This window comes from Bufo bufo, chromosome 4 (assembly GCF_905171765.1).
Source record: "Bufo bufo chromosome 4, aBufBuf1.1, whole genome shotgun sequence".
NCBI classification, from domain to species: Eukaryota; Metazoa; Chordata; class Amphibia; order Anura; family Bufonidae; genus Bufo; species Bufo bufo.
The window spans coordinates 253,322,231-253,349,148 of NC_053392.1; the positions used below are offsets into that span (position 1 = coordinate 253,322,231).

Below are 26,918 nucleotides of genomic sequence, written 5' to 3' on the forward strand. Positions count from 1 at the left end.
TGTTTTTAGCAGCATTAGGAAACCAATTCTATAAAATGCACACATTACAATACTATATTGGGTGCTGGAATTTTTTTTACATTCATTTTTTTCATAGTATGAGGGACATTTAAGGTTCCCTGTACACTAGAAAACTAGAGTTAAAAAAAACTGCAAAGATTTTGCAACTTTTGGCAGTTTAGAGCCTCGCATGTCACTTTTCTAAAATATGGGTAGAGCGGTGAGGTAAATGGGCAGTGCAGGGGTGGCTATAGGCAGCCGGGCACTTTTAATCTAATTTATGCCAGGAAAATTGTGTAGAATATAGCGGAAATCTAGACCAACTCACTTGCTGGTGTACATCTTCATTTTGGTGTGCCCCTTTTAATAATTGTGGTGCATCTGACTCCAGCAGGGGTTGGATAAAAGAGCACCTGTCACCGCTCCTGACATGTCTGTTTTAATGGCTTCATGCTTTCCCCATGTAATAACAATTCTAGAGCATCTATTCTTATGTGTCTATGTTGTGTCATTCCTTTATTATTCCTACTATAAGTTATGAATGAATTGCTAGCAGTCTGCAGTAAGGGTACAGAGGGGAGGTAACCAGTTGGGGGGTGTACCTGCACAGACTCACTTTATCCAATCAGTGCTTCCATTTTCAGACTGTGCAGGTACACCCCCCAACTGGTTACCTCCCCTCTGTACCCTTACTGCAGACTGCTAGCAATTCATTCATAACTTATAGTAGGAATAATAAAGGAATGACACAACATAGACACATAAGAATAGATGCTCTAGAATTGTTATTACATGGGAATGCATGGAGCCATTAAGCAGGCATGTCAGGAGTGGTGACAGATCCTCTTTAAGACCAGCATGCAATGCACTGGTCTTAATATCTGTCACCTTTCTTGTATTAAGCAGATTTTCCATTCAGAAATGTAAGGGATGACTAGAGTTTTCCCTAATGACTGTCACCTAGCTTTTCCGGGAAACATAAGGAATGTCCCACTTGACAGAGGAGGCCATGTCAAGGACATTTTACAGATACTGCTCCTATTCTCACATGTAATAATGTACAGTGCTAGCTGTTGTGGACGTCATCTGAATTAACCTGTTTAATAGCAGGACAGGATCCAAGCAGATAACATGTTTTTCATTGATCCCTAGTATATAAAATTGCCTTTATCAGTTTGTTGGAAAGATAAGACAATGGATTATTAATTCTTTATTTTCCACCCCTCCCCCGATTTCTAGCGAAGGGCAAAGGTGATTTATATGTGCTGGATTGTGAGATCTTGACAGATAACAACTGTAAATGCCAAATAGTTTAAGGCTACTTTCACACTAGCGTTAATATTTTCTGGTATTGAGATCTGTCATAGGGTCTCAATACCGGAAAAAAAAACGCTTCAGTTTTGTTCCCATTCATTGTCAATGGGTACAAAACGTAACTGAACAGAACGGAATGCTCCAAAATGCATTCCATTGCGTTCACAGCATGCTGCGGTTTGCTTTACGTCCTGGGATGCGGATCCGTCATGACCCACAATGCAAGTCAATGGGGACGGATCCGTTTTCCCTGACACAATAGAAAACAGATCCGTCCCCCATTGACTTTCAATGGAGTTCATGACGGATCCGTCTTGGCTATGTTACAGATAATACAACCGAATCCGTTCATAACGGATGTAGATGGTTGTATTATCAGTAATGGAAGCGTTTTTGCTAAACCCTGCCGGATCCAGCAAAAACGCTAGTGTGAAAGTAGCCTAAAGCTAAGGACTTGGCTTGATAAGATGAAACAGGACTTGAAAGATGCGAGGCTGCTATTTTTTCCTTCTGAAAGACGCATACAGTATAGTTTATGTGCCATGTACAGAATCAGATCAATGTTAATTGCCACATAGAAAGCATCAAACAAACCATAAGCTTCCTCTAACCTCCAACAGACATTAAAATCAAACATTTATGAGTCAATGAATATCCTGCCATTACTAAAATAACTATGGCTTGCTGTATTTAGGGAGATGAAAATGCGTGGTCGGGGGTCATCTGGCTGCTATGTTCACATTAGTAACATTACACAATGAGTATTATTCCATGGAGTAACAGACAACACGGAAAGTTTTACAAAAGCACAGTTAGAAATAGATGTTTGCTTATGACGTGCTCTGTTGACTAAAAGCCCTACGCTAGGGTATCGCAACGAAAAAGTTTCCACCTCCTGTCTGCCCTGAACATGGACAAATTAACAACGTATCAGAAACTCTAAAATATAATTTATATTTATTTCCACCATTGTCTGCCATGTATACAAGAACACTGGTCCAATGTGTGGTCCATGACTGAATGTACTAGAGGTACATCCAAGGTTTAAAGGACTGACGGACACAACTGAGAACAATGCTCAGCTATCTTCCACAGTCCAATAGAGTAGAGCAGCAATACGCATGCGGAACTGCAGGCATATTTAAAGAAGGAACACAGGGCCCCCATTCCTGTGATTGGTGGGGGTCTCAGGGTCAAACCCCCTGCAACCAGACATTTATCACCTATTCTTGTGGATTATGGGACACTAAAACCTGTCACTTTTATAACAAAAAAGGCAAACTGACTGGTCAAAGAAGTTAACATATCTCAGCGATACTACATCTCTGGGCAAGAATTATACAATGCTTCACCCTCCCAGCTTTCTTGCCTGGTCATAAGGTTGGGGATCACTGGTTTGAGCTTTGAGCTGTGATTTCATAATAGGACAGAATAGGTCAGCTTTGCGACCACTGTAAAAAGGTGCACGGGCAATTGTTAAACAATATATCCATGCTAAACAAAAAATTTGGTTTTGGAAGTAGTTGGCATGGAATTAATGGGAACCTGTCAGGAAACTCAACTTCAGCATTCAGAATGCTGCTTCCCATTAATTTCAATAGGAGGGCTATCAAAAGTCCCTCACCTTCTAAAGTATGCCATAGATGTCCATGGGGACAGAGTGACTGTCCTTCAGCACTTGCTATTTGAAACAGGAATCAGGCAGGCTTGAGGTCAATCTTGCTGTTTTCCCAACAGACCTGCCTGGCAGACCTTCTCACTCCATCCCACCCTCCCTTAGAAACCGCATTTTCACTTAGTCAAGCCGAACAAGCATTTTCACTTAGGTCAGGAATAACATTTTAATTGAATCTATCTGATGTCCATGGTAAGTTGAAAGGAGTCAGGGCCCCCAAATGCCCCTCTCAGCAAAGTCACATGGGTGAGGGAACTCTTTTTGATTCTATGGGGCAAGAGGGCTATTAATGTTTCTCCTCGGCACCTGACACTTTAGAGCTCCACACAACTGAAAGAGGATTGTATAGATAGTATCTGTCCTGGCAAGGCTTCGTCCTCACTGTTCTGTCATGGCTCAGATATGTGTATGATTCTAAGGAGATACCTAATGTTTATGGGTATTTATCAGAACGTATTCAATGTCCAACATCAAAGAACAGGTACGGTACACAGAATAGATGAAAATGTAGACGCATGGCACAAGAGATACCTTGCCCGGCTGAGCCAAATAGACATGTGTATGGAGGATCAGGAGAGATAGTTGGTGGCTGACATAGCTCATGTGTATGGCCAGCCTGAGAAAATCAGTCATCTTTCCCAAACTTTGTAAAAGAAAAAAAGAAGTGTGGACCTCCTTGATTAGGTCTCTTCTTTCTAGTGTTACAGTACAAAAGGGGAGACTTTTTACAAATCCATGGGAAAGGGAGATGGGACCTTAAAGAAGATGGACGGTTGCAATACCAATGGAAGGATCCTATCAGCAGATAATGCTACCCATGCAGTCAGCCCCTGATATGATATTTTTAATATAATACCACTAACATGCTATGCTGGGAAGACCTCACATAGCCTGGTATTCTAAGTTCTGATGGCGACACCACTAAGACTGTGTTACATTAGGTTATCTCTAGAGATGAGCGAATCCACTTCGGATGAAACATCCAATGTCGATTTGCATAAAACTTTGTTCTAATACTGTACTGAGCAGGAGTATACTTACAACCAAACCCGAGTTCGGTAAATGTTTTTTTTACAGTATAAATTAATTTATGAAGTTATTGCGTGAGACTTCGCAAAGCAATAACTTCGGCTCATCGGAGCCAATACATTCTAATAATGTACGGAGCTCCTGCTACGTACAGTATTAGAACGAAGTTTTATGCGTATCAAATTTGGATGTTTCATCCGAAGTCGATTCGCTCATCTCTAGTTATCTCCTATCCACAGGATAGGGGATACCTATTGGATCAGTGGGGGCCCCGTACCCCCTGCAGCCCCCTGAAATGAACAAAGCAGGCAGTGGGTAATGAGCGTGGCTGCTCCATTCATTTATATGGTAATTCCGGAGATAGCCAAACGCTGTACTCATCTATCTCCGGAATTCCCATAGAAATGAATGGAACAGCAGTACATATGCCCGATCGGCCGCTCCGTTCATTTCAAGGGGCTGCAGGGGGTATGAGGCTTTTGTTCATGTGATCAGTGGGGCACCCTGCAGTAGCACTTTTCTGGACTCTGCAGGATAGAAAAGCATAGTGTACTACGCATGTATGGTAAACGTGAGACGAAAACGTGATGTGATCAGTCCCGAAGATATGAAGATGTTGAACTATGAAATCTATCAGCAAGAACAAAGTCTTGACCAGACCTGGTGAATTATTAGCTGGGAGTACATAGCTAATTATTCAAGCAAATAATCAGTGGAAAGTAAGATGGAAGTGTTCTTCTCACATCCACCTCAGGGCACACAGAAGGAGAAGTGCTTTCTGTCTGCTCAGTCACACAGCTCCACATAGAAATGCTCCCCCATGGCCTGTGATGAGGCCCTTTGTATTCCACATGGAAGATGTGCAGTCCGTCCAGAGCCAGAAATACATTCAGGACAGGTGACAAAAGTGTTCAGTGAGTGAGATCTGATAGAAGCTCCACTCTACAACTTCATTAAAGGGGTTGTGCGGTGGTATAACACTAATGACGTACCCTCCGGATAGTGGTCCACCTCCTGGTACCCTTGCCAATCAGCTGCAATCCGTTTTCCTTGTAGCAGTACAGTGTAATTACAACCGCACATCCCATTCACCTGAAGCGCTGTCAGACCCCCGCCGATCTGATATCCATGACCTATCCTGAGAATATCATGCCACTGCACAACCTCATTAACCGCACTAAATATATATGTAGCGTGGAATTTATGACAGATTGGCATTTTACACCGCTCTCTAATAATCCCTGCGCTGCCAAACGATGCATCATTTCCTCATAAATTAGGCACATCTTCCGGCAGTTTAAACAGAAAGCTATGGAAGCTCGGAGCCAGAAAACTGCCGTAAATTAAGATAATTGTGCGGGGCCTGCTGGCCCTGCCCCCTCTCCGCGCCTCTTTTTGGAAAGTGGCAATACAGAGTAGGAACGCCACTTGCGACAAAATTTTGTCAGTGGTGTTTAAAAGTCGCAAAATCAGGGTTTGCAACTTTTTTAGCCAAGAAAAGTGGAGTGGGGGGAATGATGAACTAGTCAGTATATGAGAAATGTAGCATCTTTGTCATTTACTTATTTCTGGTGACAGGTACGGTGATGGTTTTATTTTTATTTTTTTCTAATTATGGCTCATATAAATACGCAGTTGCTCCTTAAAGGGCCACTAAATACATTTTTAGAAAACTTTTGATATGTAATCAAGTGAGCTATGCAAGCACTTCTATCTCCTCGTTCTAGGGATCGGTGTGGGTCTTAGTGCTCAGACACCACCACCGCCGATTAAAACCTTTGATATGTCTCTATGACATATGAAAATTATGCTGAAAACTCAGCGACCCTTAAAAGCTGGGTTCACTCCAGATATTATCAGAAAGTCTAGGGGAATTATGAAATGCAGGGCATATATGCATTTTTGTACAAAAGTTATGTTTTGGTTTTTTTCCATGGCATTTTTTTTTTTATCAAAGCATGTTGTAGCAATGACATTTTATCAGAAATTTTTCCACACCCTTCTCAATCAGGAAAAAAATGTATTTCACAAGTTTAAAAAAAAGTCACAGGGGAAAAAAACACCATAAAAAACTGTCCAATTTTTTTTTTTTAATGCACACAGTTTTATGGATTTTTTTTTACTGTGCTGGTCACACAGGCGCACTACTGCTCCAAGTGCTGTACTCGCCTCTCTCTTTCAGCCCCACAGACACCGATTGAAGCAGTAGTGCACATATGTAACCATGGCTACATTGACCAGGGGCATGTTGATGGCATAAATATACCAACTAAAAGTAACTACAAACAGTAATAAAAAGATTCTAGATTTTTTTAAAATAATTCTTTATTTTTAGATATTTTCAATACAGAAATAACAGATCAATGCAGTATACGTAGACTACTCTAGAACAATGAGACACAGTAAAGAAATGTGAAAACAATAGAGAACGATAATGCAAGTACCCACAGTTGCAGGAGGAGACATATGTCATACATAAAAATGCATGAGAGAAAAGGTAAAAGTGGAGGTCAGCATTGTTTGGCAACTGCTACGTAATCACTAGAGGGATTTACAGACAAAACGAGGGGTGGTACTTAAAGGGGATTTCCAAGATTTTTTTTACTGATTACCTGACCTCTGAATAGGTCATCAGTATCTAATCGCTGGGGGTCCGACACCTGGGACCCCCGCCGATCAGCTGTTTTGAGAAGGCAATGGCGCTTCTGTGAGTTGTCTAACTTTATTGAACCATTCAGGAACCAAGGGAGGTGATGACTGGAGCTAATGAAGGAGAATGAAATGTTTTGCTGCTGCCAGTCGGAGAGCGAGAATGTGGTTTACGGAGGGGTGGCAATTTGCAGAGGGCTTAGATAGGAGCTGATAGCGTAGTGGTTAGGACACCCATCTGTAACAGGACAGATTCAATCTCCTGAAAGAAATGAGTCAAAGCTGGGCAGTGCCACCCAGTATGTGATAAAGAGCCCACTTAATCACCACAATGCCAACATAGATAATAGTCTGCCAAGTGGAGGTGATGCAATAGTTCTGTAACAGCGCAAAGTCAATTTGTAAGCATTTTCCTGTAATAAAACGCATCTTAAAAAACCCATGGAAAAACTAAGTATTGATTACACTTCAGATTCAGAGAAGGTTGTGTTCAATTCTTTTTCCCATGAAAGTAGTTATGGAGGCTTGTGTCCTACAGTCGGGGAGACTGATGCGTTATAAAGGAAAGATAGTATTTTGGGGGAGTTTGTGGGGACAGTAGCACACATTTCAGAGTTAGGTCTCACTTGTAGGCAAATTTGTCAATGAACTTTGTGCATTCTTGTGTGACATGGGAATGGTGTAGAAAGGGGTCACTTACGTTGTGTATATTGAAGTAACCGGAGAGGGTACCATTGACTCTAAGGGTACTTTCATGCTTGCGTTAGAAGAATCCGGCAGGCAGTCCAGTTGCCGGAACTGCCTGCCAGATCCGGAAATCCGTATGCAAACGGAGGTCATTTGTTTCCGGATCTGGATCCATCTGACAAATGCATTGAAATACCAGATCTGTCTCTCTGGTTTCATCCGGAAAAACAGATCCGAAACTATAAGTAAGAAAAACCAGTAGAGGTTTGGACCCCCTGTCCTAATCACACAGCAGGATAAGTTACTTCAGAACACTGAGGTAAAGAGGTGCCTCATCCTCTTCTCTGCTTGTTAGGAATTATGTTCCTGAATACAGATGATAAGATCTTCATCTGAATCTCTGTAGGAATGGCGTTCATGAGCAGTGACGGCCAGTTCGCCGTGTTCGCCCGCGAACACATGCTGGCTGCCATCTTTTCTCACAAGTCTGGCGAGGCACAGGTAAGTCCTTACCTGTGCCTGCGCCGCGAGCCGTTCTGAAACAAATGCAGTCACCGGGAGCAGGCACAGAACAGCCACCGGGGGCCTTCCTCGGGCTGTTCTCGGAACTGCCTGCTCCCGGTGACCGCATTTGTTTCAGAACGGCTCGCGGTGCAGGCACAGGTAAGGACTTACCTGTGCCTCGCCAGACTTGTGAGAAAAGATGGCAGCCAGCATGTGTTCGCGGGCGAACAAGGCGAACTGGCCATCACTGTTCATCATGAGGACACATGAAATACAGAGAGGAGGTGAGAATGTGGCTAATAAGCAGCAGCACTTGTATGCAGTCTCCATTACCACAGCCTCACATTACCACAGTCTGTCCTGTCTGTCCTCTGTGGTTCACATCTCCTCATGAACTTTATTCCTACAGATATTCATCATTCATCAGACATAGATCATATTAAACTGTGTTCATTATGATAATTCCTGACATGTAGAGCAGAGAGGAGGATGAGGCAGCTCTTTATCTCACTGCTCTGAAGTAACTTGTCCCCCTGTCTGATTAGGACAGGTTTTGTGTTTACTGATAGGACAGTGGCCATTTTCTCCTAATAATTGCTCCCTAGACATAATGAGCCATTATAACTAATGAAAGGTATTTGGGAATATATCTATAATAAAGTAATATTTAGGTATTTTCATTTTCTTAATTACCGGAGAACCCCTTTAAAGGTGTATAACATAACATACTGCACTCAATAAGAGGACATAAGTGAAAGTAAACATTTTTTGTCTATGTAGTATTTGCTTGAGGGAGTGGCACCTTCAAGTGTGAATTTTATCTTGGGAGTAGCATTCCTCTGCACTTTTGCCCTTCCTATCCAATAGAGCGCCTTGATTAGGTGGTACATATAGGTGTGCTGGCTCCTCCTCCCATTGGTTGCTTGATGCATATGGAGGTGACTAGGAGCAGCACACCATACAGTCATGTGAAAAAATTAGGACACCCTTTGAAAGCATGTGGTTTTTTGTAACATTTTTAATAAATGGTTATTTCATCTCCGTTTCAACAATACAGAGAGATTAAAGTAATCCAACTAAACAAAGAAAACTGAAGAAAAGTCTTTTCAAGATCTTCTGTAAATGTCATTCTACAAAAATGCCTATTCTAACTGAGGAAAAAGATAGGACACCCTCACATGTATTCCCTCTTAAATTGGCTCAGATCTCACACAGGTATATCACACCAGGTGCACATAATTAGTAGATCGTTACTCTGCATGTTGAATGAGGCTTGCCCTATTTAAACCTCAGACATTTAGTTTGGTGTGCTCCTGACTGTTGAAGTGAGAGTGAGCACCATGGTGAGAGCAAAAGAGCTGTCAGAGGACTTCAGAAAAAAGATTGTAGCAGCCTATGAGTCTGGGAAGGGATTTAAAAAGATCTCAAAAGATTTTGAAATCAGCCATTCCACTGTCCGGAAGATAGTCTACAAGTGGAGGGCTTTCAAAACAACTGCCAACATGCCCAGGACTGGTCGCCCCAGCAAGTTCACCCCAAGAGCAGACCGCAAGATGCTAAAAGAGGTCTCCAAAAACCCTAAAGTGTCATCTCGAGAACTACAGCAGGCTCTGGCTACTGTTGATGTAGAAGTACATGCCTCTACAATCAGAAAGAGACTGTACAAGTTTAACTTGCATGGGAGGTGTGCAAGGAGGAAACCTTTGCTTTCCAAGAGAAACATCGAGGCCAGACTGACATTTGCCAGAGATAAAGTTGACAAAGACCAGGACTTCTGGAATAATGTTCTTTGGACAGATGAGTCCAAAATTGAATTATTTGGACACAACAGCAGAGGACATGTTTGGCGTAAACCAAACACAGCATTCCAAGAAAAGAACCTCATACCAACTGTGAAGCATGGAGGTGGAAGTGTCATGGTTTGGGGCTGCTTTGCTGCAGCAGGACCTGGTCAGCTCACCATCATAGAATCCACGATGAATTCTACTGTGTATCAGAAGGTGCTTGAAGAACATGTGAGACCATCAGTTAGAAAATTAAAGCTGAAGCGGAACTGGACCATGCAACATGACAATGACCCAAAACATACTAGTAAATCAACCAAAGATTGGCTGAAAAAGAAGAAATGGAGAGTCCTGGAATGGCCAAGTCAAAGTCCAGATTTGAATCCCATTGAGATGCTGTGGGGTGACTTGAAAAGGGCTGTACGTGCAAGAAACCCCTCAAACATCTCACAGCTGAAAAAGTTCTGCATTGAGGAGTGGGGTAAAATTTCCTCAGACCGATGTCGAAGACTGGTAGATGGCTACAAGAACCGTCTCACTGCAGTTATTTCAGCCAAAGGAGGTAACACTCGCTATTAGGGGCAAGGGTGTCCTATCTTTTTCCTCAGTTAGAATAGGCATTTTTGTAGAATGACATTTACAGAAGATCTTGAAAAGACTTTTCTTCAGTTTTCTTTGTTTAGTCGGATTACTTTAATCTCTCTGTATTGTTGAAACGGAGATGAAATAACCATTTATTAAAAATGTTACAAAAAACCACATGCTTTCAAAGGGTGTCCTAATTTTTTCACATGACTGTATGTGCGGCGTCTGCGCTCCTGAACATAGAAGCCCAATGGCTTAGGTAGGTTTAGCGTAGGACCCGCCTGACCTGAGACCACCTTGGCGCTTGGTAGGCGGGCTTAGATGTGTTTTGATCAAAATATATTGACTAAGTGTCTCAGATATTATCATATCAGAGTGAGGACTTTGTCCATATATAATGCTTGCATCTACTTTACTAAGTGCATTATTATCTTATTTCTGTGATTTTCTTCAATCATATAATGAACCAACTCAAATTGAAAAGTCAGTGGTCTGGCCACCACGAATGAAGGTGTAAGGGAAAACAGAAGATATGGTGACCATGTCTCCAACCTCACGCAAGTGGCAGAGCCACAAACATTAAAGGGGTTGTCCGCTTTTCTTATATTGATGACCTATCCTCAGCAGACCGACTCCTGACACCCCCGCCGATCAGCTGTTTGAAGAGAAATCAGTGCTCGTACTGGCGCTGCCTTCTCTTCAGTGTTTACCTGCTCGCCATAGTAACCGCAGCAGTGAGCGGGTATAATTACACCTAAGCTGCCCCATTCACTTCAATGGGACGGCTCCTTCCTATTCACTAGAAGATTTAATTATGTTTAATTAGTCCTACATGATCAAGAAAAACCATAAAATGCTGCAGTTTTCGCAATAGCCACTAAGCTTAATAATAGGTGCCACTTCTTGTTCTGTAGAGATCACTTTACTGCAGTTATCTGCTTATCATTACACGCAGTATTACAGTGACAGATATACTTCTATATAGATAAGACAAGATCCATCATTTACAAAAGGTAATATCACAGCTTATCTACTCCCTCCTTACCTTTGCACAGGTCACAGAGCATGCCTAAAGAACTCTCCCATATAAGTAAATCCCCCCCCCCCCCCCCTGTCTATTGTGTCTATGGCACCTATGGCTGCTGTAAAGAAGTTCTCTACATGCTTAAGAACAGCTCAGGCAAGATGGCCGCCCCATAATTCTGTTCAGGAAATATTTAAGTGCCATATTCCCTTTAAGAACTTGTCAAGTTCACCTTGGGTGATTTTGGATCAACACACTCTGCTTGGGACAGAGCTAAAATAAACTGAAAAAAAATAAAAAGCCTATGTATGAGGGTCTGTGAGAGAATATAAGTCCCCAACATGAGACCCTGAAACACTGAAGCAATGCCTCCACTTGCTAATGTGCCATTAGAGAGACTAGGAAATGCTGTCTGAGGCGGAAAGAGGTTGAGATAGAGGCCTTGGTGATGGACTAGCAAAATGAAGAGGCTTCATCATCCCAGACCAGCAGCAGAAGAGATAAGATATAGGTTCCAGGCGATGGCAGAGCCGATCGTGTCACAACTCGGTGTCCGGTGAGCAAAGCAAGCGGAACCGGCGCTGCTAAAAGCTGGAGCTCCAGCGAGGCTGCAGTCTGACCGCTAGTTTAGTCCCAGGTCTAGGCGAGTCAATCTTCCGGGTGGTCAGAACTTCACAACATGTGGATATTTCAGCACAGAAGCCTCTTCTGCAAGGTAATACCTTGCAGAAAGTGCCCGAAAATAGGTCAAAGAAAGACAAGACGGTTGCTGATTTGTGGTGGCAAAACAAAGGCACACATTCAAAGTGCCCTTTAAGTTCAGCGGCTAGCTTCGCCCACAAAAAATTAGGATTGTGTTCAGCTTCTGCTTAGGGAAAGCACACAACAGATACTTCTTCACAGTTTCCAAAATTTCTGCTTACTGGCTCATTCATACAATGCTTTTTGTGGGAGGATTTCAGTGCCAAAAACAGCGCAGATACTGCCTCCCAGGGGTGCAACATTCTACAGGTTCTTCTAAAAAAATTAGCATATTGTGATAAAGTTCATTATTTTCTGTAATGTACTGATAAACATTAGACTTTCATATATTTTAGATTCATTACACACAACTGAAGTAGTTCAAGCCTTTTCTTGTTTTAATATTGATGATTTTGGCATACAGCTCATGAAAACCCAAAATTCCTATCTCAAAAAATTAGCATATTTCATCCGACCAATAAAAGAAAAGTGTTTTTAATACAAAAAAAGTCAACCTTCAAATAATTAAGTTCAGTTATGCACTCAATACTTGGTCGGGAATCCTTTTGCAGAAATGACTGCTTCAATGCGGCGTGGCATGGAGGCAATCAGCCTGTGGCACTGCTGAGGTGTTATGGAGGCCCAGGATGCTTCGATAGCGGCCTTAAGCTCATCCAGAGTGTTGGGTCTTGCGTCTCTCAACTTTCTCTTCCCAATATCCCACAGATTCTCTATGGGGTTCAGGTCAGGAGAGTTGGCATGCCAATTGAGCACAGTAATACCATGGTCAGTAAACCATTTACCAGTGGTTTTGGCACTGTGAGCAGGTGCCAGGTCGTGCTGAAAAATGAAATCTTCATCTCCATAAAGCTTTTCAGCAGATGGAAGCATGAAGTGCTCCAAAATCTCCTGATAGCTAGCTGCATTGACCCTGCCATTGATACAACACAGTAGACCAACACCAGCAGCTGACATGGCACCCCAAACCATCACTGACTGTGGGTACTTGACACTGGACTTCAGGCATTTTGGCATTTCCCTCTCCCCAGTCTTCCTCCAGACTCTGGCACCTTGATTTCCGCATGACATGCAAAATTAGCTTTCATCCGAAAAAAGTACTTTGGACCACTGAGCAACAGTCCAGTACTGCTTCTCTGTAGTCCAGGTCAGGCGCTTCTGCCGCTGTTTCTGGTTCAAAAGTGGCTTGACCTGGGGAATGCGGCACCTGTAGCCCATTTCCTGCACACGCCTGTACACGGTGGCTCTGGATGTTTCTACTCCAGACTCAGTCCACTGCTTCCGCAGGTCCCCCAAGGTCTGGAATCGGTCCTTCTCCACAATCTTCCTCAGGGTCCGGTCACCTCTTCTCGTTGTGCAGCGTTTTCTGCCACACTTTTTCCTTCCCACAGACTTCCCACTGAGGTGCCTTGATACAGCACTCTGGGAACAGCCTATTCGTTCAGAAATTTCTTTCTGTGTCTTACCCTCTTGCTTGAGGGTGTCAATGATGGCCTTCTGGACAGCAGTCAGGTCGGCAGTCTTACCCATGATTGCGGTTTTGAGTAATGAACCAGGCTGGGAGTTTTTAAAAGCCTCAGGAATCTTTTGCAGGTGTTTAGAGTTAATTAGTTGATTCAGATGATTAGGTTAATAGCTCGTTTAGAGAACCATTTCATTATATGCTAATTTTTTGAGATAGGAATTTTGGGTTTTCATGAGCTGTATGCCAAAATCATCAATATTAAAACAAGAAAAGGCTTGAACTACTTCAGTTGTGTGCAATGAATCTAAAATATATGAAAGTCTAATGTTTATCAGTACATTACAGAAAATAATGAACTTTATCACAATATGCTAATTTTTTGAGAAGAACCTGTATTTTACATCAGAGAATGGCAACCCAATCCTATCTGATATACTGGAGCTATCAACCTGTGTGAACGTGGTCACCACCTCGAGCAGGGATCAGCAACCTTCGCCACTCCAGCTGCAGTGAAACTACAACTCCCAGAGTGCATACTTGCTTTGCTGTTCTAGTAACTTCTATACAAGTAAATGGAGGGTAGTTTCAGAACAGCTGGTGTGCCAGAGGTTGCTGATCCCTGACCTAGAGGCTCAGCTCTCTCTTCAACTGCCACACTCTCTGCACTTTGACAGGGCCAGGCAGACATGATCACTTTTACTCTCCCTGGTCTTGTCAATCAAAGTGCAGAGAGCGGTGGAGTTGCAAAGAGAGAAGAGCCTCTAGGTGCAATGGCAACGCCCCTGCGACTCATTTGCATATATTAAAACATAATTTTTCTTGGCAATGCGGACACATATGAACATGGGACCAACAGAGATGCCTTCTGCTGCCAAGTGCACATGTAATAGGTCTGCCAGATTCACAGTACAAATCTGCTGACAGATGCCCTTTAAGGGGCAGTTCTCATGGCAGCTTCTGCAAGCAGAATTTTGTGGAAATTCTACATCAAAAACCTGCTGGGTGGCCACGCGGAAACTGCCTCCCTCTGTTCCCAATGGGAAGCAGCATTTTATAGCTGCGAGCAGATATGTCCCTTCTTGATGAGGCTTATGGCTGTGAGTGGACATGTCCTATCTTGGTGTGGCTTATGGCTGTGAGCAGACATATCCTATCTTGGTGATGCGTAGGGCTGTGAGTGGACATGTATTATCTTGGTGTGGCTTATGACTGTAAGTGGACATGTCCTTTCTTGGTGTGGCTTATGGCTGTGAACGGACATGTCTTTTCTTGGTGAGGCTTATGGCTGTGAGCAGACATGTCCTATCTTGGTGAGGCATATGGCTGTGAGTGGACATGTCCTAACTTGGTGAGGCGTATGGCTGTGAGTGGACATGTCCTATCTTGGTGAGGCATATGGCTGTGAGTGGACATGTCCTATTTTGGTGAGGCGTATGGCTGTGAGTGTAAATGTCCTATCTTGGTGAGACTTATGGCTGTAAGTGGACATGTCCTATCTTGGTGAGGCGTATGGCTGTGAGTGGACATGTCCTATCTTGGTGAGACTTATGGCTGTGAGTGGACTTGTCCTATCTTGGTGAGGCTTATGGCTATGAGCATACATGTCCTATCTTGGTGAGGCTTATAGCTGTGAGCAGACATGTCCTATCTTGGTGTGGCTTATGGCTGTTAATGGACATGTCCTATCAGAGGTCGCAATAACACCTGTACAAGCATCATAGACGTCTGTTCAGGCCATTTTACTCCCTGGAAAAAGAGTCATACACATGGTCTCTTTCTAGTCAGAAGCTGCCAGGTTCGGCACACAAAGCCAAGCCTATCTCGCGAGAAGCCCCGCCCCTCCTGGACAACTCTGTCACCAGGAGCAGCTCCAGACTACATTGTGGTTACAGGACCTGTGGTGATGTCACAGTCATGTGATCAGCCATGTGTGTGAGAGGAGTTAGGGGAACACAGGCTCCATGTAGGACTGTGCTGGTGGAGAATCCAGAGATACTTTATGTATGGAAGGTGTGTATAAAGCAGGGCTATGTCAGTGTAACCAGTCTATTGTACAGTTTTCTGTGTGTAATGTGCACACAGTAGTTCCGTCTGTGTAATGGACATGTAGCAGGGCTGTGTGTGCAATGTGTACGCTGTGTATGGCAGTGTACGGCGGCGTCAGGTGGGCCATGTGTACGGCAGCGTCAGGTGGGCCCTGTGTACGGCAGTGTCAGGTGGGCCCTGTGTACGGCAGCGTCAGGTGGGTCCTGTGTACGGCAGCGTCAGGTGGGTGCACTGTGTGGCAGCGTCAGGTGGGCGCAGTGTGTGGCAGCGTCAGGTGGGCACAGTGTGTGGCAGCGTCAGGTGGGCGCAGTGCGTGGCAGCGTCAGGTGGGCGCAGTGTGTGGCAGCGTCAGGTGGGCGCAGTGCTTGGCAGCGTCAGGTGGGCGCAGTGTGTGGCAGTGTCAGGTAGGGGCTGTGTATGGCAGCGTCAGGTGGGCGCAGTGTGTGACAGCGTCAGGTGGGCGCAGTGTGTGGCAGCGTCAGGTAGGGGCTGTGTGTGGCAGCGTCAGGTGGGCGCAGTGCTTGGAAGCGTCAGGTGGGCACAGTGCTTGGCAGCGTCAGGTGGGCGCTGTGTGGGGCAGCAGCGGTCTTATGTTTAGTGTATGATGTTGGATAAATGTAAAATTGTCTACATTTATTTCTGCATGGGGGACTAGCAATGGTTCCCTGCAGAAATGTCAGCCTCATAACGTTATGTGGGCCTATGCATTCATTATATATATGAATTACCGCAAAATTAATACTCCTCCTCGGCTAAAAATACTCCTCAAAATTGTTAAGAGGAGTATTTTTACTCTTTTGAAAAAAAAATGTAGTGCGACCTCGGTGTCCTATCTTGGTGAGGCTTATGGCTGTGAGCGGACATGTCCTTTCTTAGTGCAGTCATGGCAATAAACCGTGGCCACAAATTCGGTGCCTTTTTGTCACATAACCCGCATCAAATTCTGCCTACAAAAGATACCATGTGAATGGACCCTAGCAGTGTTTCCATTCAGTAACAGCAAGCAGAAAACTTGCAAAGTATGTGAAATAGAACAGCAAAGTATATGCTACTGTAAATACAGTAAAACAAACACAACTGTAGCTCTCCAGTTATGGGGCGATGGAGCTGGCAAGGTATCAGGTCCGGGGTGTGACTTGTGCACCCACTGCGGTCATACCTAACGTACCCTGTATACAGAAAGCATCTGGACATGTCAAACAATTCGTACTGTATGCGACAGGACAAAGTCCTTCTACTACAGGACTCCTCCAGATATGAGGGGGTCAAAGGGCACCCCTGTAATTACAACATGCTGCTAGCATATGACAGCTGACCCTGGCTCTTCAGCTGATGTGAAACTACAAATCCCATCATGCTCTGACACTACTTGCATTGGACAGCTCAAGTCCCCTCTGTGGTCTGCAACCGGTGGCTCTCCCAGCACCAGCTGCAGGGCATATTGGGAGATGTAGTTTCCAAAAAACATCTGGAGCGCGGAGGGTTGCAGATGACAATGAGTGAACTTGCTGTGACAGGAGTGCTGCAGGATGGGGGGGGGGGGGGGCGGGGATGGGACAGCATCATCTGTGTAGTCGCTGAAAACCAGGATTTAAGAGAAAAACTGAGGAGCAGGGACCTCATAGTGACACAAGACGTCCAGTGCCTGCTCTGCCATGCACATGCCACTCACCAGTGTCTGCTCGTATTTCAGAGCCCTCGGCTCCATCCCGTTCCCGGGCATGGCTGCAGCTCTCTGCCCTCCTCACTCGGTCCTGCAGTGCCTCTGGCCACCGGCTCTCTCCCTCTAGCTCGTTCTCATTCAGGAGAAGTCTCTCTGTCCCACGTCTCTCTGCTGACCCCTCCCCCCGGTGGTATGGTCCAGCCCCAGTCTCCGCCTCATGTATGTGGGCCTCCACGTCTTCCTCTGCATTCCCTCACACTGTATGCTTCATGTGTGTGCCCTGGACCCTGCTACTGACCTCACCTCATGTATGGACATGCCTAGGGGCGGATTGGCAATGTACTTCACTGGGAAAAGTCTTTGCCATACACTGTGTATGATCATGACATCCCTGGCCTGCGCTGTGTGCTGCAGTCTGTAACACACTTCGCAGGCTGCTGACCAGGGGCGTAGTAGCTAAAGGCTCATGGGCCCTGGTGCAAGAGTTCAGCTTGGGCCCCCCTTCCCTCAGTGCTTTGTGGCCAGGGAAGCACATAGCCTTTCCTGCTGCCTGAGGCAAAAATTGAAATGGCAACCCCCCACCCCATGCCAAATTCTTGACCCTCCAGCCAGAGGTATGACTTGACCAGCATGCACTTTCTATGATACCGGTGTCTTCTTATGTGGCACAATTGGGCCCCCTCAGGCTCCTGGGCCCGGTAGCGACTGCTACCTCTGCACCCCCATAGTTGTATGGTAATGACAGCACAGCAGGGCCGATAGTATTAGCAGCATAAGGCCTCATGCACACGACAGTTGTTCTGGTCCGCATCCGAACCGCAGTTTTTTACGGCTCGGGTGCAGACCCATTCACTTCAATGGGGCTGCAAAAGATGCTCCATTCCGTGGCCCCGCAAAAAAAATATAACGTCCTATTCTTGTCCGCACTTTGCAGACAAGAATAGGCAGTTATATTAAAGGCTGTCCGTGCCGTTCTGCAAATTGCGGAACGCACAAGGACGCCATCCGTGTTTTGCGTATCCGCGGTTTGCTGACCGCAAAACACATAACGGTCGTGTGCATGTAGCCTTACTGTGCAAAACAGGTTACTAAGCTCCTGTGTTGCACTGAAAGAGTTAACAGGACAGCTCTGATCGGGAAAGGAAAGGGTTACCCAGGGGCTGCCACTTGCTGTATTTCTGTGATCCAGGGCAGCAGGAATGAAGGACAGCAGCTCAGCCAATAAAAGAGAGAAGGCGAGTCAGGACAGCCAATCAGATGGAAGACCCGCCCTCCCTGCAGTTTATACCGGAGAGTAAAGACATGTGCTTCTGCCTGGGCTCTTAGGTTTCCCGGGAAGAGAAAGGTGGGGGACACTGCATAGTGTGTATGGGGGGAGGAGGCGGTGACTGCATAGTGTATATTGTGTATATGTGACAGTGACTGCATAGTGTATATGTGACAGTGACTGCATAGTGTATATTGTGTATATGTGACAGTGGGCGTGACTGCATAGTGTATATTGTGTATATGTGACAGTGACTGCATAGTGTATATTGTGTATATGTGATAGTGGGGGTGACTGCACAGTGTATATTGTGTATATGTGACAGTGACTGCATAGTGTATATTGTGTATATGTGACAGTGGGCGTGACTGCATAGTGTATATTGTGTATATGTGACAGTGACTGCATAGTGTATATTGTGTATATGTGATAGTGGGGGTGACTGCACAGTGTATATTGTGTATATGTGACAGTGGGGTGACTGCACAGTGTATATTGTGTATATGTGACAGCAGGGGTGACTGCATATTGTATATTGTGTATATGTGACAGTGGGGATGACTGCATAGTGTATATTGTATATATGTGACAGTAGGGATGACTGCATATTGTGTATATGTGACAGGAGGGTGACTGCATAGTGTATATTGTGTATATGTGACAGTGGGGGAGACTGCATAGTGTATATTGTGTATATGTGACAGTGACTGCATAGTGTATATTGTGTATATGTGACAGTGGGGATGACTGCATAGTGTATATTGTGTATATGTAACAGGAGGGTGACTGCATAGTGTATATGTGACAGTGGGGGAGACTGCATAGTGTATATTGTGTATATGTGACAGTGACTGCATAGTGTATATTGTGTATATGTGACAGTGGGGGTGACTGCATAGTGTATATTGTATATATGTGACGGGAGGGTGACTGCATAGTGTATATGTGACAGGAGGGTGACTGCATAGTGTATATTGTGTGTATGGGGGGGCAGGCGGTGACTGCATAGTGTATATGTGACAGTGACTACATAGTGTATATGTGACTGGGGGTGAATGCATAGTGTATATTGTGTGTGTGTGTGTGGGGGGGGTGACTGCATAGTTTATATGTGACAGTGGGATGACTGCATAGTGTATATGTGACTGGGGGTGATTGCATAGTGTATATTGTGTGTGTGTGTGGGGAAGGGGGGGGGGTGACTGCATAGTGTATATTGTGTATATGTGACAGTGGGGGTGACTGCATAGTGTATATTGTGTATATGTGACAGTGGGGGTGACTGCATAGTGTATATTGTATATATGTGACGGGAGGGTGACTGCATAGTGTATATGTGACAGGAGGGTGACTGCATAGTGTATATTGTGTGTATGGGGGGGGCAGGCGGTGACTGCATAGTGTATATGTGACAGTGACTACATAGTGTATATGTGACAGTGACTACATAGTGTATATGACTGGGGGTGATTGCATAGTGTATATTGTGTGTGTGTGTGGGGGGGGGTGACTGCATAGTTTATATGTGACAGTGGGATGACTGCATAGTGTATATGTGACAGTGGGGGTGACTGCATAGTAGGGTTGTTGCAGGTTTCAAAATTTCGATACCCAATCGATACTTTTGTCCCGGTATCGATACAATACTGGGATTTCCATTTTTTCGATACTGGGCTGCGCTTCTTCGCAGTATAGTATCACAGAACATGAGCACGCTGCCATGTTCCCTCAGCAGCACTGGGGAGAAGGAAGCAGTCTCTCCCTCCCCCTGTGCCGCTGCTGCCACTGCCACCAATGAGGAGAGAGGGGCTTTGTTAAGTAGCAGGCTACATAGAGCGGCGCCCAGGGATCTCCCTACACTTACTATTATTCCTGGGCTGCCCGCTGTGCCCCCGTTACAGTCTCCTGCTCCGTATGCTAATTACTACTATCGGAGCAATGGGGAGGACACATCAGCTTCTCACCTGGGCGTTCCTTCTCCCTGGCTGTAGCGCTGTCCAATCGCAGCGCAGAACGTCACAGCCAGGGAGAAGGAACGCCCAGGAGAGAAGCTGATGTTTCCTCCCCATTGCTCCGATAGTAGTAATTAGCAAACAGAGCAGGAGAATAACTGGGGCACAGCGGGCGAACAGAGCGGCGCCCAGGAATAGTAAGTGCAGGAAGATCCTTGGACGTCGCTCTATGTAGCCTGCTAACTTAACAAAGTCCGAACCGACGAAAGGTTGTCTTTAACTTTTAATACAGGAGGCAGGTGCCGGCAGCAGAATCACATAGCCGGCACACTGCCTTTGACAGGGAGCTGCGATCAGCGGCAGTTAACCCCTCAGATGCGGCACCTGATGGGGTTAACTGCTGCCGGCACCCGCCTCCTGTATTAAAGGTTAATTATCATTGGTGGCGCAGTGCACCCGCCTCCTCAACTCCCCCAGTATTAAAATCTGCTGCCCTGTGTACAGAGCACAGGACAGCAGGGAGAGTGTAAGATCCTATTCACCCTAATAGAGATCTATCAGGGTGAATAGGACAAGGGATGAAAAAATCCCAGGTTCTAGCCCCTAAGGGGGGAAATAGTTATTAAAAGAAAAAGTAAAAAAAAAAAACACTAAAATATTAAGTATAAATCGCCCCCTTTCCCAATTTTACATATAAAATATGTTTATTTATTTATTGTTTATATATCACATATCGCCACGTCCGAAAAGTCCAAACTATTAAAATATTTAAAAAAGAGACTTCCGGTTCCGGCGCCGACATGAGAGGAAGCACGCTCTAGGAGCTCTGCAACCCGAGGCACCAAAAACCATAAAATCCCCTGCAAACCGGCCGTCCACAAGCGGTGCACGGTCTGGTATAACCGCATACAGTAAGCCTACTGGTCTATGGACCGTTTTATCATTTCAATGGGGAGGAAATCGGGAAAAAACGCCGCAAAGCCTGGAAAGGCGCCAGCAGAAAGCAATATGGCGGACCATCCAAAAGATGACGGCGGCCCTCAGAGCGAAACCGCGGCGATCTTCGCGGCCTACGGACATTCCACAAGGGAGGAAAAGGTAGACATTGATTATAAACATCTTGCGCTAAAGGTGGCAGCGAGAATTCTGCCGGACCTTCAGGAAGCGCTATCATCTACTACATCGCAATCCTTTTCCTCACTACAAGCGGAGGTAACACAACATACCTCGCGCATTAAAGAGCTGGAGATGCGAGTGGCAGCAGTGGAGGCAGATAAGGGCGCAATGCATGCTCGTCTTACAGAGGCTCTGTCCGAAAACGCAAGGCTGTGGGAAAAAGTCGACGATTTGGAAAATCTTCTAGGAGAAGCAATCTCCGCATTGTGGGCTTGCCGGAGTCTATACCAGCTAGAGATCTCATCACAATTTGTGACTCTGAAATCCAAAAGGCCTTGGGAATATCATCTCGTTGCAAAGTGGAGAGAGCCCATAGAGTGGGACCGTTTGTAGCGCCTACAGAGAACAACAGACAAGCCAGATATCCTACGACCTCTCAATCAAAAGCTAGACCACGACAAGTAATTGTCAAATATCTGGACTACGCCGACAAGGCGGCTATACTGAAAGCTTACAAGCAAGGTGGCAATGCGATTACCCTGAGAGGCCACCGTGTAGTGATATTCGGAGACTTCTCGGCCGAAGTGACGAAACGCAGGAGGGCATTTGCACCTATCTGCTCCATGCTTTTCCGAAACCAGATCCGGTTCTCGTTACTGTTTCCAGCCACACTGCAGATTTTCTATTCAGATGGGAACTCAGAATCTTATATGGATCCAGCAGAAGCCAGCCGGGCTTTGAAGAGCACCAACAAAAGTCTGAATCGGCTTCCAGCCCTCACATATCCAGAGGTCATCCTTTCATCCCCAAGGGATAGGAACGACGCAGTTCCCGCTGGCAAGCGGGCTTCTCCGAATCAAGACCAAGGAACGGTTCCACTGGTGGTGCAGGACATTGGCTGATAGATCACCTTTTAACTCTGGTGGGACGATAAGTATCTCGCTAGGGCTTTATTGCTGAGATCAGACAGCATAGAGTTATGATGTATTTTCCGTTGGCTATCATGTTATCAGTTTTGGGTAAGGGGAGTTGGAGGCAAGAGGGAGGTAACAGGGAAAAAAATAAAAATAAAAACTCCACTATACAAGCACTTTAGTGAAGACACCCAATATAACATACTTAATTGAAAGGACACTCAACTAGGTATTAGTTAGCAGACAGTGTGCAAATGTTAAGCCCAGAATGGGCAATTATGACAAATACCACCATAATGGCTTTTGCAGTCCCCAATGCCCCATAATCATAAGAGGGGGCTTTGAATGAGGACACCGCGTCTTGTACTGATTTGCCAACTTCGCCCACAAACATCGTTGTAGCCTTTGGTTCTGGGGGTACACTTGGTTGGCTAATTAGTATAAGGAGATATGGGCTCAAGTCACAGAAGCGTGTCAAATAATTCCACGCAGATTATGCTGTCCTTATGGGCCTCAACACCATATGAAGGGGGCGCCAAGAGGCAAAAAAATAATAATGTTCAAGCTTTACATAACGTAAGAGTAAGCTGTGATTAGGGTCGGGGTAAAAAAATAAATAAAAATTGCCTGCTTCAGGATTTCCTCTCTGTTGGAAAAAAGTGAAGTCCAAAGAATCTTGTTTCTAATTTACTCATTATTACTTTGAATTGTGAGGAGAAGTTTATCCTTCATCAATTCATTTCTGTTGAGGGTTCAGTTAATAGTTAGGGAAAATGGGGGGGTGTTAAATATTCTCTCACTCATGTCTACAAGGTTTCATATACTACAACGAAGTTTCTATGATGGATAGTTCTATCAAAATAGTGTCCTGGAATGTCAAGAGGCTTAGATCCCATAACATGCGCAGAATGGTCCTGAAACACCTTAAGCGCCTGGGGGCCGATATAGCCCTCCTACAGGAGACGCACTTGTCCTTTGTGAGGATGAAGCGCCTCTGGGTGGGGGAGATATATAGATCAGCGGCAGTTGGGAGGAAAGCGGGAGTTCTGACACTGGTAAGGAAAGGTCTGCCTTATAAAGTCGTAGATCACATACAGGATAATAGGGGAAGAACCTCAAACTTGCATTTGTCCTCACCTGGAGGAGATATTAGTATCTATAATATATATGGCCCTAGCGAGCAGGATGCTGCATTTTTCAGCTCATTAGGAAGTACAATATCGAAGGACCCCATAGACATAAGAATAATTGCAGGTGATATGAACGCAGTGGCTAACAGAGATGTCGCGAACATAAAATTTTCCGTTCGCGAACGCGAATTTCCGCAAATGTTCGCGAACCGCCATAGACTTCAATAGGCAGGCGAATTTTAAAACCCACAGGGACTCTTTCTGGCCACAATAGTGATGGAAAAGTTGTTTCAAGGGGACTAACATCTGGACTGTGGCATGCCGGAGGGGGATCCATGGCAAAACTCCCATGGAAAATTACGTAGTTGACGCAGAGTGTGGTAAGTTAAATTCGCAATGCGATTAATATAACCTGTATTAATCGCATTGCGATTACAACTTAGATCTGAGTTCCTAATGGTTGTATTGCTAGAATTGACGAATATAACGAATATAGCACTATATTCTCAATCTTCGTTATATTCTAGCAATACAACCATTAGGAACTCAGATCTAAGTTGTAATCGCAATGCGATTAATATAACCTGTATTAATCGCATTGCGATTACAACTTAGATCCAGTGGCGTTGCGAGGGGGGGTGCGGTGGGTACGGCGCAGGAGTTCTCACTCACAAGTTCAACTTCTAAACTTCGCAAGCAAGCAAGCACGTCGCGCCGTCACGTGGTAAAGGGGGACGGGGGTGTGACTCACTGCAGCCTGGTGAGTGGTGGGGTGCCGCGGCATCTGCCCTGCAGGAGCCTCTGGTGCCGGGAGGAGGAGGTAGGTAGAGCGGCTCTGACTTTATAGACCAAATTATTTTAATAATACCCCAATAATAATAAGTTAATAACCTAACCCCATTAATAAATTACTGGTGGATTATAATAGAGACGGCCCCAGGCCAGGAGACATAAGGGGTTAGGTTGAACTGTGGGCTGGGTCCACCCGGCCACATTTACTTTTCTTTGCTCAGGGGGGCCCTCATAAATATAGACCCACATGGTGTGGACTGATCATTTTTACTAAGGAATATAGTTTCAACGTTTATGTGCAAAAGAGAAAATAAGAAGTCAGCTCCAATCAGATATCTGCACATAGACCAAGACTCTGGGTCTATGCAGATATCTGATTGGAGCTGACTTAGTGACTTCTTCTTTTTTCTCTTTATCTCTTTATTATGGCTTCGGGGGGGGGGGGGGGGGGGGCAGGGGGGCAGGGGTGACACCATTTTCTACCGCACCGGGTGACACCAGCCATAGCAACGCCAACCATTAGGAACCCAGCTCTAAGTTGAATTCGCAATGCGATTAATATAACCTGGAAGCTGTATGAGTAATACACACAGTATTACTCATACAGCCAATGCATTCCAATACAGAAGTAATGCATTGTAAAGGATTAGACCCCCAAAAGTTGAAGTCCCAAAGTGGGACAAAAAATAAAGTGAAAAAAAAAAGTTGAAAAAATAAAGTTTCCCCCCCCCAAAAAATTAAAAGTTTCAAGTAAAAATAAACAAAAACGCAATTTTCCCCAAATAAAGTAAAAAAAAATTGGTAAAAGATAGGGGGGGAAAAAAAGTACGAAGATTAGGTATCGCCGCGTCCGTATCGACCGGCTCTATAAACATATCACATGACCTAACCCCTCAGATGAACACCGTAAAAAATAAAAACTGTGCTAAATAAACCATTTTTTTTGTCACCTTACATCACAAAAAGTACAACAGCAAGCGATAAAAAAGGCGTACGCCCACCAAAATAGTACCAATCTAACTGTCACCTCATCCTGCAAAAAATGAGCCCCTACCTGAGACAATAGCCCAAAAAATTAAAAAAACTATGGCTCAGAATATGGAGACACTAAAACATCATTTTTTTTGTTTTAAAAAAGCTGTTATTGTGTAAAACTTACATAAATAAAAAGAAAGTATAAATATTAGGTATCGCTGCGTCCGTATCGACCGGCTCTATAAAAATAGCACATGACCTAACCCATCAGATGAACACCGTAAAAAATAAAAAATAAAAACTGTGCTAAATAAACCATTTTTTGTCACCTTACATCACAAAAAGTGTAATAGCAAGCGATCAAAAGGTCATATGCACCCCAAAATAGTGCCAATCAAACCGTCATCTCATCCCGCAAAAATCATACCCTACCCAAGATAATCGCCCAAAAACTGAAAAAACTATAGCTCTAAGACTAGGGAAACACTAAAACATGATTATTTTTTTGTTTAAAAAATGAAATCATTGTGCAAAACTTACATAAATAAAAATAGTATACATATTAGGTATCGCCGCGTCCGTAATAAGTTGCTCTATAAAAATATCACATGACCTAAAAAAAAAGGCATTTTTTGTCACCTTACATCACAAAAAGTGTAATAGCAAGCGATCAAAAAGTCAAAAGTCAAAACATGATTTTTTTTTTTTGAAATCGTGTAAAACTTACATAAATAAATAAAAAGTATACATATTAGGTATCGCCGCGTCTGTGACAACCTGGTCTATAAAAATACCACATGATCTAACCTGTCAGATGAATGTTGTAAATAACAAAAAATAAAAACGGTGCCAAAACAGCTATTTCTTGTTACCTTGCCTCACAAAAAGTGTAATATAGAGCAACCAAAAATCATATGTACCCTAAAATAGTACCAACAAAACTGCCACCCTATCGCGTAGTTTCTAGAATGGGGTCACTTTTTTGGAGTTTCTACTCTAGGGGTGCATCAGGGGGGCTTCAAATGGGACATGGTGTCAAAAAACCAGTCCAGCAAAATCTGCCTTCCAAAAACCGTATGGCATTTCTTTCCTTCTGCGCCCTGCCGTGTGCCCGTACAGCGGTTTACGACCACATATGGGGTGTTTCTGTAAACTACAGAATCAGAGCCATAAATAATGAGTTTGGTTTGGCTGTTAACCCTTGCTTTGTAACTGGAAAAAAATTATTAAAATGGAAAATCTGCCAAAAAAGTGAAATTTTGAAATTGTATCTCTATTTTCCATTAATTCCTGTGGAACACCTAAAGGGTTAACAAAGTTTGTAAAATCCGTTTTGAATACCTTGAGGGGTGTAGTTTCTAGAATGGGGTCATTTTTGGGTGGTTTCTATTATGTAAGCCTCACAAAGTGACTTCAGATCTAAACTGAAAAGTGGGTTTTTGAAAATTTCTGAAAAATTTCAAGATTTACTTCTAAGCCTTGTAACATCCCCAAAAAATAAAATGTCATTCCCAAAATGATCCAAACATGAAGTAGACATATGGGGAATGTAAAGTAATAACTATTTTTGTAGGTATTACTATTAGAG

At 44.3% G+C, this 26,918-nt stretch overlaps 1 protein-coding gene across 2 annotated transcripts in view; it reads right to left on the reverse strand.

Annotated features, from left to right (window-relative positions):
• The window catches only part of CLCN2 (chloride voltage-gated channel 2), a 184,765-nt gene extending 167,439 nt beyond the window's left edge, over positions 1 to 17,326 (reverse strand). For both annotated transcript variants that reach the window (XM_040428526.1, XM_040428525.1), the window contains exon 1: positions 17,194 to 17,326. In XM_040428526.1, coding sequence (XP_040284460.1) covers positions 17,194 to 17,244 — 51 coding nt within the window. In that variant the 5' untranslated portion in view covers positions 17,245 to 17,326. The remainder of the gene's footprint in view (positions 1 to 17,193) is intronic.
• Between the last annotated feature and the right edge of the window lie 9,592 nt (positions 17,327 to 26,918).